Source organism: Mustela nigripes, chromosome X (genome assembly GCF_022355385.1).
Source record: "Mustela nigripes isolate SB6536 chromosome X, MUSNIG.SB6536, whole genome shotgun sequence".
Classification (NCBI taxonomy): Eukaryota; Metazoa; Chordata; class Mammalia; order Carnivora; family Mustelidae; genus Mustela; species Mustela nigripes.
This window is the reverse complement of record NC_081575.1, coordinates 33,582,511-33,603,720: the sequence shown is the minus strand read 5'-3', so window position 1 is coordinate 33,603,720 and position 21,210 is coordinate 33,582,511. Positions and strand designations below refer to the sequence as shown.

The following is a 21,210-nucleotide window of genomic DNA, read 5'->3' as shown; positions in this document are numbered from 1 at the left end:
AGTGATAAAGTGAGGCAGACATTTGAATGCCAGACAAGATTTTTATCCTGGAGCAATGAAGAGCCACTGGAAGGTTTTGATATATGAAAATAGCAATATAGGAAGATAAATCTGGCTACACTGTGCAGAATGAATAGGAAGGGAAGAGCCTGGAAGCAGAGACCATCATTTGGGAAACTATGAGTCATCCAGTTGCGGAACAGAGGTGAGCCTACAGTAGAGTTCTTACAGTAGAGATGGGAAGTGAAGAACAGATGTGCAACCTTGGAAAGCAGTGTCAGAATGCAGTGAACAATGTTATCATGAAACAATGAAGGAATGAAGGAGATAGAAGATTCAGATGGCTCTAAGTGTAAAGCCTCAGTGATAGTTAAAAAAGGGAAGTCAGGAAAAGGATTCAGCATTAATAGGTACCTGCCAAAACTTTTTAGGTTATAATCCTATATATCTAAAGGATACAAAATTTAATCCAGTACAGGAACAGTGTTGCATTCCTGTATCACCCCATAGAGTGACTTCCAGTAGATACAGCCTAAACCTACTTATCCCCCCTTGAAAACCCCAAATAATTGTAAGCAACCTTCATCATAAATGCAACTCCGAAAAATAATAAATTCAATTTAGTAAAAATACAGTTATTCATACTATAATATTTATAGATACTTTCTTAATATGGAATTCTTATTATAAAAATACTTACCAGTAAAACAATTGGTAATTGGTAACCAAATGGGCACTCACACCAGGTTTCCAAGAACAGAGTAAATGTTGCCAGTTGTAATATACACAGTCCATTTCCCGAACTTTGGTATCCTCGTTTCCTAAAGAATGAATGAACTATCAATGCTTGAGAGGCATGGTTATGAGTAATTTGGGAAATCACTATGCAATTTAATTCATTTCTTTTGATCTCTCTATTTCATTTAGCAATCAATATATAATCAGGAATATTCTAAAAGGAAATTATTAGAAGTCACTTCACTGTAATGGGGCATGTAAAAATCAAAAAACTTTTGAGGGCTCATTTAATGGTACTAGTATAAGCATATGAAAAGGTACTAAATGAATAATTCTAGGATGCAGGGTGCCTGGGTGGCTCAGTTAGTTGGGCAACTGTCTTCGGCTCAGGTCATGAGCCCAGGGTCCTGGAATTGAACCCTGCATCAGGCTCCCTACTCAGCGGGGGCCTGCTTCTCCCTCTCCCTCTGTCTGCTGCTCCCCTTGCCTGTGCTCTCCCACTCTCTATCTCTGTCAAACAAATAAATAAAAAATCTTTAAAAATTAAAAAAAATTAAAAATAAAAATTATTCTAGGATGCTCTGAGCAGTTGAGCAAATACTCACATACGTATTTACTAATATGACCTCAAAACTGGGAACTATAGGAGCACCTGGGTGGCTCAGTGGGTTAAAGCCTCTGCCTTCATCTCAGGTCACGATCCCAGGGTCCTGGGATCAAACCCCACATCGGGCTCTCTGCTCAGCGGGGAGCCTGCTTCCCTTCCTCTTTTTCTGCCTGCCTCTCTGCCTGGTTGTGATCTCTGTCTGTCAAATAAATAAAATCTTTAAACAAACAAACAAACAAAAAAAACTGGGAACTATATTAACCTAATAAGATGCAGGTTTTGCCAAATTTGTTTGCTGATTTAAAGGATTCAAAATGGCCAGTCACCCACTCCTAAGAAGAATTCTATCTGCTGCCACACTTTCATTTATACATACAATCTAGTAAGTAAGGGTTAAGGGCCTTATGCCCTGTATGGGTTGTTCTGACAGTATTAAATATGAAAAGAGAGCTTTATTTTAACCTCTTGGTGATGTCCAATAAGTAGCTTCTGACCATGAACTTCGAACTTCCAATCCATTTGTGCATTGTGCTGGCACAAGTGTGTGTATCTTTGCTTCAACACCTTTGTTAAGATCAAACCCATCTTTGTAATGTAGATTCTTGGTAATGACGGTCTGTTTGATAAGAAGATGAGACAAAGTCAAACTTACAGTGACAGCATCATGAGCCACATTATTGGGGCTACGAAGTCACCTTGGAGTGTTACCAATATCTAAGAAATTCCTAATGATTATCAGATACAATGTCCTAGATATTTCTAGGCAGGCTCATTTCTGCATATTGTATCATTTGAGAATCTTAACATCTTCTACAGAATAAACCCAGGGGTGCCTGGCTGGTCTAATGGGTAGAGCATGGGACTCTTGATCTTAGGGTTGGGAGTTCAAGCCCCATGCTGGGTGTAGAACCTATTTAAAAACAAACAATGACAACAAACGAAACAAAACCAAAATAACCCCCAAAAAATCTGGAAAAGAAGAGAGTCTCTATGCAAGATCTTGACCTATAACAAACTTGAAATCAAGAGATAATTTTCAGATACCATATGCCTATTACATGACAAATGTTTCTAATCACATTTCAAGTATCATTTGAACTCTTCAGGAACCATATACAGTAAAACCTGGGAAGCAACTGGAGAAAGGCAGACAAACTATGAGCTCCCAGAGGACTACAATCATGTCATTTATCCTTGTATTCTTGATACCTAGCCAAGTGCCTGGCACAAAATGTTGCTCAATAAATGTACTTGAATTGTCTCTTGAAACTACCTATGAATTGAGGAAGCTAACAGTATGCCTCATACAACAGAAATCTTTGAACATGCTTGACTATGTCCTTAATAAGTCAATAAAGTTTCACTGAACACTTACTATAATATATGCAACGAACTATGCTTTGTTCTGGGGTCAAGTGCAAAGATAAATAAGGCTTAATTCCTACAAAGAAAAAGCTTACGGTCCAATAGCCTATATAAGACTCTTATACAGGTATTTACGTAACCATAAAATACAGTAAAATGTGTAAGTATTCTTCAAGTCTATATTCCATGGAATCAATTTTTTTTTTCCTACACTTCAAATGGTAGTCTTAATACTGGGTGTGGTAAAAATAGATGTGGCAGGATACTCAGGCGATAGCAGCAGGCATGGCAGCTTATTATTTCTTAACAATAACTATTGAGAGGGTGCCTGGGTGGCTCAGTCAGTTAAGTGTTTGCCTTTGGCTCAGGTCATGATCCCAGGGTCTTGGGGTGGAGCCCCACACCGGGGTCCCTCTTCAAAGGGGAGCCTGCTTCTACCTCTGCCTCTGCTGCCATTCTGCCTACTTGTGTTCTTTCTCTCAGTCAAATAAACAAATCTTTAAAAAATAATAATAATAATAGCTATTGAGATACAGGATTCAGAGTGGACACTGACATCAAAAATTAAAAGAAAGTTCCTAATAATCACAACAAGTTTGCAAGTGCTTGCTTTACTTACCTTCCAATATTTGCTACCAATGTTTCGGTATTTTAATTCATACTCTATTGGGCAGTCTTTAAAATTATCCAGAAACAGTGGAGGTTGCCATTGCAAAGACAGATAACCTAAATATCCAGGGTCCACTATCTCAAAATCCTCAGGAGGATTAACTGAAATAAAATCAATAAAATATTTTTACTTTTTTTCCTGTATCTTATGACAAAATTTGCTAAATCTAGATCACTTCCATATGTCCACCAGGTGGTGAATAGATAAATAAACTGTAGTACATCTATACAATGGAATATTATTCAGCCATAAGAATGAAGTACTGATTGACGCTACAACATCCAAAGGCCCTGAAAACATTAAGCTAATTTGAAATAAGTCAATCACAAAAGATCACATAAGACCAATTTATATGAAATATTCATAATAGGCAAATCCGTAGAGACAAAAGTCAATTAGTGGTAGCCAGGAGCTGGAGGAAAGGAAAAAAACACATGACTACTGTATAAATATTTGATTTCCTTGGGGAAGGGGATATAAATATTCTGGAATTGAGTAGCTGGGGTTGTTAAACAAGTATATTGTGAAGATACTACAGACCACTCAACAGTACACTTTTTTTTTTTTAAAGATTTTATTTATTTATTTGACAGACAGAGATCCCAAGTAGGCAGAGAGGCAGGCAGAGAGAGAGGAAGGGAAGCAGGCTCCCTGCTGAGCAGAGAGCCCCATGCAGGGCTCGATCCCAGGACCCTGGGATCATGACCTGAGCCAAAGGCAGAGGCTTTAACCCACTGAGCCACCCAGGCGCCCCAACAGTACACTTTAAAAGTCTGTGTTTTATGTTATGGAAATCATATCAATAAAGCTGTTAAAAAGTCTAGATTAGGGGCACCTGGGTGGCCCAGTGGGTTAAACCTCTGCCTTCGGCTCGGGTCATGATCTCAGGGTCCTGGGATAGAGCCCCGCATCAGGCTCTCTGCTCAGAGGGGAGCCTGCTTCCCCCTCTCTCTCTGCCTGCCTCTCTGCCTGCTTGTGATCTCTGTCTGTCAAATAGATAAATAAAATCTTTAAAAAAAAACAAAAAAAAAGTCTAGATTACTGCTATATGCAAATATGACTTTGCCTTACCTAGCTACTAAGTTTTCACAGAAGCAGGCAGTTGAACATGGAGTTATCTCTGTGGTTATATAGACCAGAATTTGGCCTAAGATGGGAACACTTTATTACATAAATCTCTCTAATAACAAGAACCAATCAGTATTAATTCAGTGTTTACTATAAGCATATAACACAAAAGGGATAGGAAATGTAAAATATGACTACTATGGCTTAATGCCTTAAGGATTAGAACAAGCAGATCTTGTCATTCCATTCTGGTTAACTGAATTCTCCAACTAAAGTTCATTACTATCCCAGGGAAAGCCAGGGCCACTCTTCCGAAGGACTTAAGAAAAAGTGTGAGGCAGCTGAGGAGAGTAAAAAGCCCATTTAATTTGTCGGGAGGAGCAGTGGACGGCAATGGCTGCCCCAACTGGTGGTTTAAAAAGCAAACGAACAAGTAATTTTCTCACTAGCAAATCTAATAGTACTATAGTACTGCCCTCATGTTGCCTTTCTGCTCATAATTTCCTTTCATTTTTGCCCATTTGTTCATTTTAATGCCTCTCATGATACATATTGAGGTGAAGAAAAGAATCTACAAAAAGATTGTAATTTGCGGTACAAATTATGATTTGACATGGGACCCCCACCAGGTACCAATAAAGAATGTCTCTATTGAGGATAAAATGACAACCCTATTGTTTCAATTCTTATACTTACAAATCTTTGTGAAATGAATTGTTCTGATTACCTTCTGTAATAAGGAAAATTCAGTAGACATGATTTAATAATTCTGTAATTATATTTAAATTTTACTTTTTAAAAAATTTTTTTTTTTTTTTTAATTTCTTTTCAGCGTTCCAGAATTCATTGTTTAGGCACCCCACCCGGTGCTCCATGCAATATGTGCCCTCCACAATACCCACCACCAGGCTCACCCAACCTCCCACCCTTTGCCCCTCCAAAACCCTCAGTTAGTTCCTTAGAGTCCACAGTCTCTCATGATTCATCTCCCCCTCCAATTTCCCCCAACTCCCTTTAAATCTCTGCATATTTTTCCGTATTTATCTAATTATCTCAAAGATTAAGGACCACAAATAAGTTTCCAGTTAGTTGAGTATTAGGCAATGAGATTTCAGATAATTAACCTATTAGAAGACTATATGAAAAGGTCTGGAAAGTGTCTTTTAGTTTGACTTTTATCCTGCAAAATGTTTGTTACCATTAGTTACCTTAAACATGAGGCTGGCTAGTAAGAACATATCATTTGTGTATGGACTTCCTAAAATATTTCCAGTAATAATCTATCTACTTGTTATGCACTTCTACAGGGTAGGTTGAAAAGACAGTTAATATCCTAAAGTTTAAAAGTACTCCATTGTTGGTTTACCTTTTATCTCAGCATTTGAAGGCACAGAGACAAACGTTGTGCAGATAAGCAGGGTACAGAAGTGTCTCCCATCCAAATGAGCGAAAGCCATTTCTCCAAGATTAAATACCTTGAGATTTCCACTCTAAGAAGGAAAAATACATTTTAACTTTATATTACTTCAAATAACTAAGACTAAATGTGATTAAAAACACATTTGATAACTCTGTGTGCCTTCAACTAGGAATTAGGAAAACTGTGCCCCTTTGAACCATGGAAACAGAAAAAATCAGGTTTGGAACCAATAACCTAGAAAGGGAGGATTCTAGGCTCTTTTTTCCCTAACAGTTAAAAAAAAAAAGGCAAAACAAACATATAAACATATAACTGCTTGTATCCCTTCATATCGGCCCCCCAACATAGACTTTTCCATACATCACATGCTCTGGCCAGGATAGGATAACTTCAAATAACCTTCAGCCTGAAGACTGAGTCAGACCCACCAGAGGGTCCTTATTGGATCACAGTGGGCGTTATGACATCATTAATCTCCATAGCAACCCTCTCCCCTAGCAACAAGATACATACACTGATACATATACTCTTTTCTGAGATTAAAAAGCATTTGAAAGTTATCTGATTACCAAGAAAGCACAGAACCTACACCAAAGCCTCAGACTTTTTTTTTGCTCCATAAGTATTAAACCACCATCCTCTACTCTCTATCTGTTTCTGTTTGCTGTATCAGCAAATAGCATTCTCATCTTCCCAGTTGCCCAAACTAGAAACCTGGGAGTTCAACTTCTCCCTCTCCCATACAACCTCTCCCATTATCACTACCCCTTCCAAGATGAGGAACTTATCATTAGGATTTCATTATCCAGTCTTTCTTGTCTCCAAACCATCCTCCATACCACATACAGCCAGAATGACCTCTCTAAAAAGCAAATCTCTTTTCACCTGTTTCTTAAAACAACACTTCACTGTCATAGAATACAACTTAATAGTCTTTACATTCTTGAAGAATATTGGTTGTATGACCGAAATTTAAAGGATTCATGTCTCCACATAACGACTTAATCAAAAACCACTCTTCTTTCAAAGAAAAATCACTACTCCCAATTTTATACTTCTCCTTGAGTCTATACTCCTGGAACCAACAATTTCACAGGAAGTTAACGAGTAAAAGTCACTATACCAATATTTAGTGATTACCTTTCTTTTCTCTTACATAAATTCATTAAGCAGGGGAGACCCTCTCTCCCTGTACCACCCTCTTCAACCTACCTGGACCGTCTGTAACATTCTAATGTTGCTAGGTTTCAATTATTATCACACAGGACCTTGAGATCAAACTATTAAAGCCAGCCATGTATTTTGGAGGCTATGTTAGCCCAGCCTCATTTATATGTTGGGAAGTAAAACTCAGACTTGCCCAAGATTACAAAGCAAGTTAGTAACAGAGCTGGAAATAAGACAGAAACATGATCTCCCTAACTCAGTGTACTTCCACCCTATGCTGGATCCCACGCGTTTGAGAGTTATGAAACCTTCCTCTGGGACTCCAGCATTTAAGTCTTCCTTCAATTAGCTAGCCAGGCTGAGACCACACCATGCTCTTGTTTTTCTATGTCTCATAAAATCATAAAAGAATAACATTTCTCTTACTAATGTTGGGTTCGTGGTCAAAGGAGCGAGACTGATAGAAAGCGAAGGTCAAGCCAAGCTTTATTTTGCGCCAAGAATCGAGAATCAAACTGACTGGCCAGGGCCATCTCTTGCAAAGAGGAGACCTCTCTCTGCCTTATAGGCTAGCTTTTAAGGGCAAAGGCCATGTGGTTGGGCTTGGCCACGCACAGGTGGCCAATGAGATTGTAACACACAGAGAAAGCTGCACAGTCATGCTAGGTCACGCATGGGTGGCCAATTGAATTACAATTTACCCTAGTACATATTTGACCTAGCCTATCACTTTGGTCAGAATTAGCGCCCAAAAGGTGTCCAGAGGGCAGGGCCCATACTCCTTGGTAGCTAAGGAGACAGTATGCTCCCCATTGATCAGATACCTCCACCTGGCCTGACCCGCCCTTGTATTTGGGCTTTGTTACCTAGGACTGGTTTCTGGGACTTGTTTTTAAGTAAGTTCCCGGGGGGGTGGGGGGTGGGGGGTGGGCACAGGGTCAGTTTAAGTTTTACTGCATAAACAACAAAATCATTGTTTAACCAGATGGAGCTGCTCTGGCTAAGTAGGCTTACACTAAGATCGAATAAATCTCCCTCAATTCCTCCCTGCCAACATGCAAACCCATTGCTGTCCTCTAAAGCATCTGTAAGTAGTAGGTAGGCCTGTCAACAGATCTTCCACAGAGCTGCTCTCATGGATTGAGATGAACACTCTGGTTACATTCTCATCTAAGGCAGCACATAGGTCTGACAAAGAGAAATCCCTTCCTATTCCTAATAAGAACGAATCCAATCAGAACTCCCTTAAACTGCTCCCAGAAAGATCTTGAAGTTCTCTCTTCTTTATCAATCTGTCCTTATATATTTTCATAGACCTGTTTCATGTGCAGCACAAATGGTGAGAGTTAAAAATCCTTTGTTTCTGCTCCATTTATAAGTTACTGAAATTTGATTTCGGCTACCAAATCGCATATTTCCTACATCGGCCCAACACATTTAAGCAAAGATAGGAAATGGAATAGTCACTTCCTGAGTCAACTTTTCTATAAATCTATGAAAGGAGTCCCCTGAATTTCAATGCACTTAGGGCCCCACCTAGACTTTCACACACAAATGAATGTGAAGACAACTCTTTCCTTGGTTTCCGGGTTACAAGATTGCCACTTGAGCAATGAGGTGCTTTACGTACTATGTGGTTACCAGGAAAGACAGGATTTTTCACAAGAGGGGAAAGAACCTGAAGGCAAAGGGAAAATAGGGGATGGAAACACAGACATACAAAATTTAAAACAGTTTCTGGTAAATTCTCCACCCCAGCCCACAGTTAACAACCACTGTTAACAACAAACCCCATCTGGTCTTAACTCCTTATTTTTAAAAATGAGGACATACCAAGAGAGGTAGATGAACTGTAGACTCGCACAACTTACTGTTGTGTACCGGAGGTAGGACTGAAAACCAGATCTCATGATCCCTTTCCACTGACTAAACAATAAATTTTCTTGTTATAAGGAGTCTGTGCTGAGCCCATTTTACCAGAAGCCTCCCCTAACCTTGTTCAGCCTACCATCACCACCCAAACCATCAACCCAGCACACAGTTTTACCAGCATGACCTTTCTGGCAGAATAATAATTGAGAAAGCATTTACTGAGCACTTTTTTTTTTTTTTTTTTTTTGCCAGATGCATTTCCAGGTAAATCTTGTCAAGGATACAATGTATAAGTGACAAATCATAATATCCATAATAATAGCAATCCTCCTACTATTTATTCAGCATTCACAGCATTCCAGGCACTACTCTGTGCTAAGCAACACACATACATTATATCATATGATACATAGTCAGCCTTGGATGCACATAGTATTTTCACGCCCATTTTAAAGACCAGAAGCTAAGTCACAGAGAAATTAAACAACTTCCTGTAAGTCACACGGACCATAAATAATGAAGCTTGGTTTGAATCCAGACAGTTTAGTACCAGAGTCCTTGATGACAACCACTAGGCTAGACATTTTCCACTGTTAAGATTAATGTGGAGGTCAGCTTCCAGTTTCTACCCATTCAGTTTCACACAACACTATTGCTTAAACAGTTTCCCGCTGAGAATCTCCTTTGGAATGGCAAGCCTAAACTATTTCCTGTTTTCAGCCTCACTTCCCCACCTCTTCAAAGCCATGCTACATAATGCTCTTGTTCTAGGAGTTGGGCGAAGATAATCCTTGCATGACTGGAGAAACTCCAGGTACTTACCAATAATACGGTTTCTCAAGAAATGAATTATCATAGGCAATTATCACAGGTCCTTCTTTTTTTCTCTTCTTCACTTCAGAGACATTAATTAAAATCTCTAACACTTCCCTTCCTGTCTGATGAACAAGCACACTGGAAAAAAAAAAAAAAGATAGTGTTCCTGAAATAGCCAGCATGTCTATGGCCATAACACCCTGAACGCGCCCGATCTCGTCTGAAATAGCCAGCAGGCCAGGATATGGATTCTGCAATACACAAGACAGGGAGGTTATGGGTGGGGCTAAAAGCATCTAAAACAAATTTAGAATTACAGCAGGGAATGTAAAAGCTGACAGGACTAATTAATCTTTGGATAAACAAACAGATATATAGCTGAGGAACTTGTTAAAACAAAAGGCACAATGGTCTAAGTATCAACTGGGATTTCAGCACTGCCTCAACCACTAATGTTCCTGGAAGCAAATTATAATTCAATTCCCATTTATACAATAGAGGTAATGACACCGGCCTGGCAGATTCGTGCTGAAGACTAAAGGAAACAATGTATGTGAAAGGACTATAATTAAATTATTATATTAATTAATTATTATATTAATTAATATAATAATTATTATATTAACTTAAATTGCTCTGTATGCTTAGGAGGAGTTTGCTTCTGAGCACCTTACTACTAATCACAATTTTGAAAATAACTTGCTGAAATAATTTTGAAAATACACATTTGCTCCTACTAATTCAGGAAAATTGATCCATCCACAGTTGATAAGTAGACAGTTATCAACCTCCAACTTCCACTACCCTTATTGATCATCAGTTGCCTCTACTGATACTTGTCTTAATAACAAAAGCTTCACACATTCTCTTATCTTTTACAATTTACAAAGAACTGCTTAAATTATTCTAACAAATCCGCAGGTGTATAAGTTTGGTATTACATATTTACAGTCAGTAACATTGCAGCTTAGAGAAGAGATATGACTGGCACAAGATCCCACAGCTGATACAATCTTTATGGAAAGGCAAGGTAAAAGAAGTAAGGGACAGAAATGTTGCAAGCCTAAGAATGCAGTCACTTACATAATATGGCTTTATGGAAAAGTTCCATTTCTGCCTTGACAAAGAAATACAAAAAGACTATTCCAAACTATCTGAAATGACCACAGCTTCTTGTTTCATTTATAAAGGCAGTGAACAAGTTCCAGAGACAAATAATAATGGAGTTTTGTAATGCCACTAAAGCGATCTCTAAAAAAAACACATAAAGTATGGCCATGTCATTTATGTTGCCATTAGACTGAGAAACCAGTGTTACAAAATTTGAGAATTTCCATTCACATTATTTAAGGTATCTAAAAAAATCAGCCAAAGCAGTAAGCAAGAATAGGGCTTGGAGGAAAAGAAAATGGGAAAATGGGAAGTACAGCTTAAGGAGAGAAAAATAGAAAAGTGGGGTGATGGTAAAGGCTTAAATCTCATCTGTGGACAAAACAATTTATGTGGTCTTAAGTGAGAAGGCACACCGACTAGGAGATCTGGGCTCTAGTACCAACTTTATCAGGGGATTTAGAAAATAATAATAACAGGAACTAGAGTTCTTTGAACTCTCACCAGGTGTCAAGCTCTGTGCCAGATGCTTGATCTGTGATGAGGCAACAGAAGGCTCCGGAAGAGAAAAGCGTAAACTGACACCCTGCAGTCACTCCAGGGTGGGACAGGTGTGACATTCTTCCAGGAATCTCCCAACTATCTTAAGGTTAATACCTTGCCAGAGGTAAAAACAACCTTAGCTTGATAATAGCCAGGCCTCCAGTATCCTGAGGTTCTTCTTTAACATATAAATATCCTTTTGTAACCTCTTTTTCCTTACTTCTCCCAACTCCAGAGTATCAAATCAGCCACCCCTCAAGATCCTGCAGCAGCTCTTTCTGCCCAGGGATCCTGTCCCCATGCTTTAATAAAACACCTTTTTGCACCAAAGACCTCCCAAGAATTCTTCCTTGGTCATTGGCTCCAGACTTAACTCCACTGAACCTCACCTATATTTCTAAAACCACATCAATATGGATTAGCTCACTTAGGTCTCACAAACATTGATAGTTACTGTATTATTATCCCAATATTACAAATGAGTCATTTGAGGCTCAGAAAAGTTAAAGTACTCAAGGTCATATAATTTAAGCAAGAGAAGATGTGTATGTCTGATTCTTAAAGACTTGTTCCTTTTAACATATAATGCCTTTCAACTAATCTCACTTTAGTGAAGCTAAATTTCCTTTCAAACAAGTTCTCCCTGGGATATCATTCTGTTTCATTAGTTAATCTGCTGTGTATCCATGCATGGTTTCAGGATGTCACTCAAAAGTACTAGCTTCCCAAATAACTGACCTCCTTTCCAGGAGACCACCCGACATGCACAAAAGTCTAGTTACAGCTTCTGGCCTATGGCCATGACTCAGCATTATAATCATCACCTCTGGAACCTGCCAGATCCTGAGGCCTGACAACATGCTGAGATCAATACGTGGATCAATCAGCATATGAACTAGTGGTGAGTCAAATTCAATTTAAGTTTCAGTGGAGTAATTCGTAAAGAATGCTAAAGATGACTGTGTACTTTCAAACACACACACATACACACACACACACAACTTTGAATCAGGCAGATTCCTCATACTTGCCACTAGTCAAGTGTAAGTCACCTCCCACAAAAATACACAAAAACTTTAGGCACATGCTGAATGATAAAAATCATTGTAGAGCAATGAAATACAGGTAGGATCTCTTTTCAACACATACCACTTTAACAACCGGTTATCTATAATATGATTATATCTGTGCCCTTGACAACATTACATTCTAACACTGTATACAAAAAAAAATCCTTCCTGTAGATGATTTCCTGTATGACACCCTGAGTTCATCCAGCGAACAAGTTTCCAAAAGCATGCACAAAGCCAGTGAATTCAGTTTTGAGCTACAATAGCCACTGCCAGTTTTACAGTGTTAATTCATGAAGCAGTTTGCACATTTCAGAATCAGTCCCTAATCTGAGACGATCAGAGCATTATTAGTTTATAACCCCACCCCACTTTTATAACCCTTTAAAGAAAAGCCCCCACTTCATCCACTTCCTAGAGCAGGTCAAATTGTTATTATGAAATATACCTTACACTCTATTCAAGTGAAGTCACAGCTGTAAAGCAATGCAGCATCTTGAAAGGCACCACTTCTCTGGAGCTGGCAAAACAATCTCTTTTGTTCAACACCCTTCTCCCCACTACCAGATGCTCCCAAATACTTGTCAGCAAGCAAACACTGTGTACTCAAAACATTAATTTCGCGTTACTTCGCGTAACAACTTCAAAAGTAAATAATACAGTGTGCCCCACCCCCTCCAATTAAGTAAAAACAGAATACAAAATGTACCACACCAGGGTTTGTTTTGTTTTGTTTTTTAAGACTTTACTTATTTATTTGACAGAGAGCACAATCAGGGGGAGAGGCAGGCAGAGGAAGAGGGAGAAGCAGAGTCCCTACTGAGCAAGGAGCCAGGTGCACCAGATCCCAGGACCCTGGGATCATGACCTGAGCCAAAGACTGACAAGACTGACAAAGCTTAACAGACTGAGCCACCCAGGAGTCCCACCACAGCAGGGTTTATATGACTTCAAGGTTATTCTACCAGTATATTTCTTCATGTCCATGAGGTATAAACTGCAAATACATGAAAATATGGTATTATATCATATATATAATACATATTATATCATATATAATATCATATATAATACCATCAATTACAGTAAGGAACGCTAAGAAAAACATATGAATATTTCTATCATGTATTCATTATTTAATAATTAGTTTTGAAAGCCTACTACATGCTAGGCCTTCTTCCAGGCATGAGGGATATAACAGTGTACAAGACCAAAAAAACCTGCATCTCATAAAGATAGGCAGGCTGTAGACCATAGTAATGAGTTTCTCATTTATTTTAGTAAAATGGGAGACAACTGGGCAGTTGTGAGTATAGTGACACCATGTGTGGAAGGAAAGGGTAGAAGCAATAATACAGGCTAAAGCTGATGGTGATGGGGATCAAGTTGATGGCAGTGGAGATGCTGATAGGATCTACTGATGGATTAAGTACAGACCATCAGAGGATGATGTCTCTATTTTTGTTGTGGGCAACTGGGTAATTATTTATGTAGCTTGGGGATGATGGACAAGGGATCAGCTTTGTATGTTTCAATTTAAGCTGCCTAACTAAACATCCAAGGGAGGAAGATGAATAGTTGGATAGTTGCCTCTGTTAGGGGAAAGAGCAGAGATACAGATAAATATTTGACAGTCACCCATATATAGACAGTATTTAAAGACACAGGAACAACTGAAGTCCCCAAGGGTATAAAAGAAATGAAATAAAGAAAAGAGGACCAAGAACTGAGATCTGAGACCCTCCAATATATTGAGGTCAAAGAAATGAGGATGTACCAACAAGGGAGACTAAGGAGAGGCCAGGGAGATAAGAGGAAAATCTAGAGCTTGTAATGCCCTAGAAACCAAGTAAAGAAAATATTTCTAAGAGTGATAGATAATGTCAAAAGTTGCTGATTGGACAAGATGAGACCTGAAAAAAATCTAATGGATTTGGCAAATAGGAAATAGTTGGTGACACTGATAAGGGAACAGGTGGAATATCCAGAGCAAAACTCAGTTGTAAGTGGGTTCAGGAAAGAATGGATGAGCCAATGGAGACAATGAGTACAGTTAACTCTGCTAAAAGTTTGCTATAAAGGAACATGGGTCCCTTTAGGGAGATCATAGGTGCTCCTGCTAGGAGGCAATCACACATTTCTTTCCTCTTAAAAACATAAATGGAGAACATCTCACATGAAGGTTTGATCCTACTTTTTCCTGGAATTTTTTTTTTTTTAAAGATTTACTTATTTATATGAGAGAGAGAGAGAGCACTTCTAGAGGATAGGGCAGAGGGAGAGAGAATCCTTTTTTCTTTTTTTTTTCCTTTTTTTTTTTTTTTTTAAGATTTATTTATTTTAGGGGCACCTGGGTGGCTCAGTGGGTTAAAACCTCTGCCTTTGGCTCAGGTCATGATCCCAGGGTCCTGGAATCGAGCCCCACATCGGGTTCTCTGCTCAGCGGGAAACCTGCTTCCTCCTCTCTTTGCCTGCCTCTCTGCCTACTTGCGATCTCCATCTGTCAAATAAATAAATAAAATCTTAAAAAAAAAAAAAAAGATGTATTTATTTTATTTTAGAGAGAGAGCATGTGTGCACGAGCCGGGGGAATGAGCAGAGGGAGAAGGGAAGCAGATTTCCCGCTGAGTGGGGACCCTAAGGCTGGGCTCAAACTCTGGACCCTGAGATCACAACCTGAGAAGGATCCAAGAGTAGGACACTCAACCAACTGAGCCATCCAGGTGCCCTGAGGGAGAAAGAACCCTTAAGCAGACTACATGCTAAGTGTGGAGCCCAACTTGGGGCTCAACCTCACAACCCCGAGATTACAACCCGAGCCAAAACCAAGAGTCAGACACACAACTTGCTGCACCACCCAAGTGTGCTTCCTTGGATTTTTGTCATACCTGTTCAGGAATGGCAGGTGTTCTTATTTGAGGAATGCAGGCGAAAGTAGTTTAGAATTGTAATATGAAAGGGTATCATACCAAGGCAGAACATTTTTTCTAGGGCAACTAGAACCTAACAAAATTTAGTTTCATCAGTGATTACTTTAACAAATAGTTTCCATCTGCTCAAATTATTTTGCAAAGCTATCTCCAACTTCTTGCATTTCTAATGAAATAATATTTTTTTTAAAGTACCATTTCTCCAGACTATAGAACACCTTTACTTTCTATGAGAAATAAGAGATTTCATTTTTTTTCCTTCTAAATTTGTCTTTTGCAGCAAAAGTCATCAGAAACAATTTTATTTTTATAAGGCACATACAAAATTCAGCTGTTAGTCTAGAAAGATAATTGAAGATCTGAATTGAAAAATATCAGAGATTCTGGTTCCTGTCCCGATTTCAAAGTGCAAAATAGGAACATATAGTCTTTATCATATGTTGAAAACTTTGAAACTGAGGGATCAAACAATACAACTGGACATACTCCCAGAGTTCCAGTAAGTGCATCTCTCTAGGCTAGAGGATTTGTATTCTGGTTTACAGAATATCTGAGACTCAGACCATGGATGGTAGCTAATCCATCATTTCAGGCTCTTGCTCTTTGCTTCTTCTCCCTCATGCCCCTCTGCCACCTGCTCCCACTTTCTTTTCTCTTCTGATTCTATTTTTTTTCCCTCTTTTCCTTTTTTTTTTTTTTAAGGATTTTATTTATTTGTTTGACAGACAGAGATCACAAGTAGGCAGAGAGGCAGGCAGAGAGAGGGGGAAGCAGGCTCCCCGCTGAGCAGAGAGCCAGATGCAGGGCTCGATCCCAGCCAGGAACCCAGGATCATGACCTGAGCCAAAGGCAGAGGCTTTAACTCACTGAGCCACCCAGGCGCCCCCCTCTTTTCCTTTGTCTGACTGATGTTTCTCTTTTCCATTAAGTAGAAATTAATGTATTTTTGGATCACTAGCTGTCCTCATTTTTAAAACACTGGAGCATTCTCTCTTCTCAATGCATTTTCTTTGGCTTCAGAATAATCACTTAATCACTTGAAGATTAAACCAGTTATTGATTGATTGATTGATTGATCGATATTTTTTATTTTTTTTTAAAGATTTTATTTTTTTACTTGACAGAGAGATCATTAGTATGCAGAGAAGCAGGAAGAGAGAGGGGGAAGCAGGCTCCCCCCCAGCAGAGATCCCGATGTGGGGCTCGATCCCAAGACCCTGAGATCATGACCAGAGCCAAAGGCAGAGGCCTAACCCACTGAGCCACTCAGGCGACCCAGTTTTGTTTTGTTTTTTAATTACCATATAATGTACTATTTATTTCAGGGGCACAGGTCTGTGATTAATCAGTCTTACACATTTCACAGCACTTACCATAGCATATACCCTCCACAATGTCCATCGTCTAGCCACGCTATCCCTCCCACCACCCCATCCCCTCCAGCAACCTTCAAAAGATTAAACCAATTTTGTAACCTTGTAAGCTTACTTTTTAAAAGTGCTTATGATAGAGGAGCCTGGGTGTCTTTGTCAGTTGAGCATCTGATTCTTAGTTTCATGATCAGGTTTCATGACCTGACATGATCAGGTCATGATCTCGGTTGTGAAATTGAGCCCAGCGTCAATCTCTGTGCTCAGCAGAGAGTCTGCTTCAGATTCTCTCTCCCTCTCTCTTTGCCACCCCCCAAAATAAATAAATCTTTTTTAGAAAAGTACTTTTCTAAAGTGACCCAAAAAAGAGTTATTTTTTTACTTGTATGTTGACAGAGATTTCTTGCTCTTCAGTTGACTTATTGCCCTTCATAAAAATGCATTCCCTTCTTTAAGAGAACTGGTTTTTATAATCATATCTGCTTAAAGGTTCAAAATCCACTTCATAATCCTAAGTGATAGGTCTGCCTACCTACCCAGTTTCTCACTGTTTTTGATAGCTGCTTTTGAGCTTCAGTGAGACAATATTTCCTAAGTGACTTTAGAGCCCTCTCATCAAAATGCAACCTCAAAATTTCTATTTTTTCAGCCTGACCTTTGACTGTTGTATTGGTGCTGACATAGTCATAGGCATCCATCCAGATCTTCATTTCACAGACATTTCCTGAGTATCCATTTTGCACTCAAGGCTACAGATATGAAAACAAGCAAGATATAGTGTTCCCTACCCTAAAGTCTACTCAAGGAGCATTTAAAATTTAAAAAAAAAAAAAAAATTACTACATATCTATTAGAATGGCCCAAATCTGGAACACTGACAACAGATGAGAAAGAGGATGTGGAGCAACAGGAATGACCATTCATTGCTGGTGGTAATGCCAAGTAGTACACCCACTTTGGAAGACAGTTGGGTGATTTCTTAAAAGCTAAACACATTCTTACTATACCATCCAGCAAACAAACTCATTGGTATTTACCCAAAGAAGTCAAAAACTTAGGTCTACACAAAAATCAGAGCATAGATCTTTCTAGCTGTTTTATTTTAACTACTAAATTTTAGAAGCAACCCAAGATGTCTTTCCAGTAGGTGAACAGATAAATAAACTATGGTATATCCAGACAATAGAATATTATTTAGTGCTAAGAAGAAATGAGTTATCAAGCCATGAAAAGACGTGGAAGAACCTTAAGTGCCAATTACTTAGTGAAAGAAGCCAATCTGAAAAGGCTGCATACTATGTGATTCCAATTATATGACATCCTGGAAAAGCCAAAAGTATGAAGACAATAAGCAGATCAATGGTTTCCAGGGATTGAGGTGATGAAGAGGGATGAATAGGTAGAGCAAAGGATATTTAGGGCAGCAAAAACACTCTATGTGATACTATAATAGTGTATACATGCCATTATACGTTTGTTCAAATACATAGAATGTACAATCATCAAGAGTAAACCTTTAATGTAAGCTATGGACTTTGAGTGATAAGGCCAGGTCAACATAGGCTCATCAATTGTAACAAATGAACCACTGTCATGTGGGATATTGAAAATGGGAAGGCTATGCATGTGTGGGAGCAGAGGGCATATGAGAAATTTCTATACCTTCCTTTTTATTTTCCTATGAATCTAAAATTAATCTTTTAAAAATAAATTCTATAAACTTAGAGTTAAATAAATTATAATTCAAGCAAAATTAATAAAGTGTGAGCCTTCTCTCAGGCTACTGGTAGAAATACAAATTGGTATAATCATTTTTGGAGGGGGTGCAGCTAACATTACTGTTTCATAATATTCATCTTCTTCAGTAGTAACGGAGTCCCCAAGGTTTAGCAGGAAACATGGCCACACAAAATGGAGACTACATTTCTGAACATCTTCTCAGCTACATGTGACATGTACTGAAGTTCTGGCCCAAGACATATAAATGGAAGTGTCATCTCCAATCTCTGGGTCACATCTTTTTTAATTTTTTTTAATTTAAATTCAATTTAGTAGGGTGCCTTGGTGGCTCAGTCGGTTAAGTGGCTGCTTTTGGCTCAGGTCATGATCCCAGAGTCCTGGGATCAAGCTCCATATTGGGCTCCCTGGGAGCCCATTTCTCCCTCTCCTATTCACTTGTGTTCTCTCATGCTATCTCTGTTGCTATCTCTGTCTCTTTCTTTTTCAAATAAATAAATAAATTCTTTAATAATTAATTAAATAATTTATTAGTTCGATTTAGTTAACATATACTGTATTATTAGTTTCAGGGGTAGAATTTAGTGAGTCATCAGTTACATACAATACCCAGTGCTCATTCCATCAAGTGCCCTCTTTAATGCCCATCATTCAGTTACCCCATCCCCCCTGCCACCACCTCTCTAGGTCTTACCTTTAAAAAGAATGAATGTTTTCTCCTCTTCCCCTTTCTTCCTTTCTCTATCCTGCTGCTTTGAATATGGTTTTGGTAGGGGCGCCTGAGTGGCTCACTTGGTAAAGTGTCTGACTTTGGCTCAGGTCATGATCTCAGGATCCGGGGACCGAGCCCCAATGTCAGTGTCAGGCTCTGCACTCAGTGGGGAGTCTGCTTCGACCTCTGCCCCTCCCCCTGTTCATTCCCTCTCTCTTTCAAATAAATACATAAAATCTTTAAAAAATATATTTTTAAAAAAGAATATGATCTTGGTAGTGAGCCACCTCAGATCAAGTAGATGAGGGAATCACCCTAGGTGTGGTAGAACAACGAGTTTGGGGTAGCCCCCCCGCTCTTAATCTGATGGAATAAAGCTGCATATTCTTCCTACAGCCTTAGATTAGCCAACTCAAGACATTCAGGTGAGAGCAAAATAAACTACCTTCTTATTTAAGCAGAACCTATAACCTAATTAGAGGAGTATTTAGCATTGTGTATTAAAATACTTTAAAAGTTCATAACCTTTCAAGCACAAATTTCCATGAAATGAAAGATGTTTGCACTTACATAGTCCAACCCCTCGTTTTCTACATAGCCTGAGTCAAAAGCTCATTCTTGTAAAGGGCCACATTTAAACTCTGTAGCACTTTCTTTGGCAAAAACCTGCAACCTGATACCTGGGGTTGGGGAGGGTGGGGACATACTTGAACCACCCCACTTGTGAATATAATCACAAAATGCTGAAGTAGAAGCTTTTTACAATGACCAAAAAAACATTTCTTGACTCCCCCCTCTGAGGCCTTTGAAGTCCTTATAGCAACAGACAAGAGGATACAGGTGCTGGAGGACTCTATGGCCCTCTGGAGGTTCTGCTAGTAATAACTGCTCTTGTGAACCACAGCACTTCCTCCCAACACCAGCTGCTGCCGTGGTGTTCTGAGATGTTGTGGTGATGCACTTACATATCTTTAATCAGACCTAATTTCTCCCTTTCCAGATATTGACAGTTCACCCCACATGCTTTGGCTATTATCAGGATACCCTGGAGTTCAAGTTTCCTCTCAATAAATGAGTACTGATTCCATCAAAAATGTACATTGTTCTTCCTGCAAAAGTGCTAGACAAAGCAAATGGCTGATTCCATTATTAGTGATTAGTCACTGCTGGATGAGCAAAGTCAAACACGCCTAGGGGAAAGAACACTACTTGTAATAGAATTACAACTTTAGAACGCGGTTTTGTCTTCCTTTACCTTAACATCCATGGGAAAGTTAGAATGACGAATACCTCCTACCCCCTAACTCCACTTCATTCCTTAGAAGTGGGTGGGGTGCTCCTCAGGAGTTCCTAGGCCCATCCCAGTCTATTGATACTTACTACCAAAACACAACAAGATATGTGTAGAAATTAGTTTCCACCATCTATCACCCTGGCTTAAAAATAAACGAGAAAACAGAGGCCAGAGAAATCAAACGATTTTCCCATAATCTCATTTCATTCTAGCTTAGATCTTCAAGTACTGCCACTCTGTTTATTTTTCTGTTTTGCAAAGACTTGACTATTTTTTCCCAAATTCATCCATCAGATTTGGTCTTGTTTCCCTTCTTTATGTCATCTAGATTGGCTTCCCTACCCCAAAATAAATTTGCCTCTCTGATTTTGCATCATAACTTCCTAACAAAATCCCAAACCTAATGAATTTAACTCTCAAGTCCCCCCTGTGCCTCTCACTGAGCAGGTAAGTGCTGATGGAACAAGTCCCACGCTTGGTTATTCCATGATAAAATCCTAATATTCCATTTTATATAAATCCACCCTACTACTCAAAAACATTATTATATGTCTCTGTTCAACTTCTTTTTTTTTAATTAACATATTATGTAGGGGCACCTGGGTGGCTCAGTCCTTAGGTGTCTGGCTTCGGCTCAGGTCATGATCTCAGGGTCCTGATATCAAGCGCTACCTGCATCAGGCTCCCTGCTCAGTGGGGAGTCTGCTTCTCCCTCTCCCTC

The 21,210-nt window shown here is 39.1% G+C and overlaps 1 protein-coding gene across 6 annotated transcripts in view; it reads right to left on the bottom strand.

The window, feature by feature from the left end:
• The window catches only part of IL13RA2 (interleukin 13 receptor subunit alpha 2), a 46,717-nt gene that overhangs the window by 14,587 nt on the left and 10,920 nt on the right, over positions 1-21,210 (bottom strand). For 2 of the 6 annotated variants that reach the window (XM_059384633.1, XM_059384636.1), the window contains exons 2-6: positions 9,730-9,861; positions 5,815-5,938; positions 3,330-3,481; positions 1,808-1,961; positions 701-821 (exon numbers count right to left, since the gene is read on the bottom strand). In XM_059384633.1, the coding sequence (XP_059240616.1) occupies positions 701-821; positions 1,808-1,961; positions 3,330-3,481; positions 5,815-5,905 (518 nt within the window). In that variant the 5' untranslated portion in view covers positions 5,906-5,938; positions 9,730-9,861. Of the gene's footprint in view, positions 1-700; positions 822-1,807; positions 1,962-3,329; positions 3,482-5,814; positions 5,939-9,729; positions 9,862-12,894; positions 13,002-19,177; positions 19,546-21,210 lie in introns of those variants that run through there. The other 4 variants (XM_059384632.1, XM_059384638.1, XM_059384637.1 and 1 more) reach the window with 4 other exon arrangements.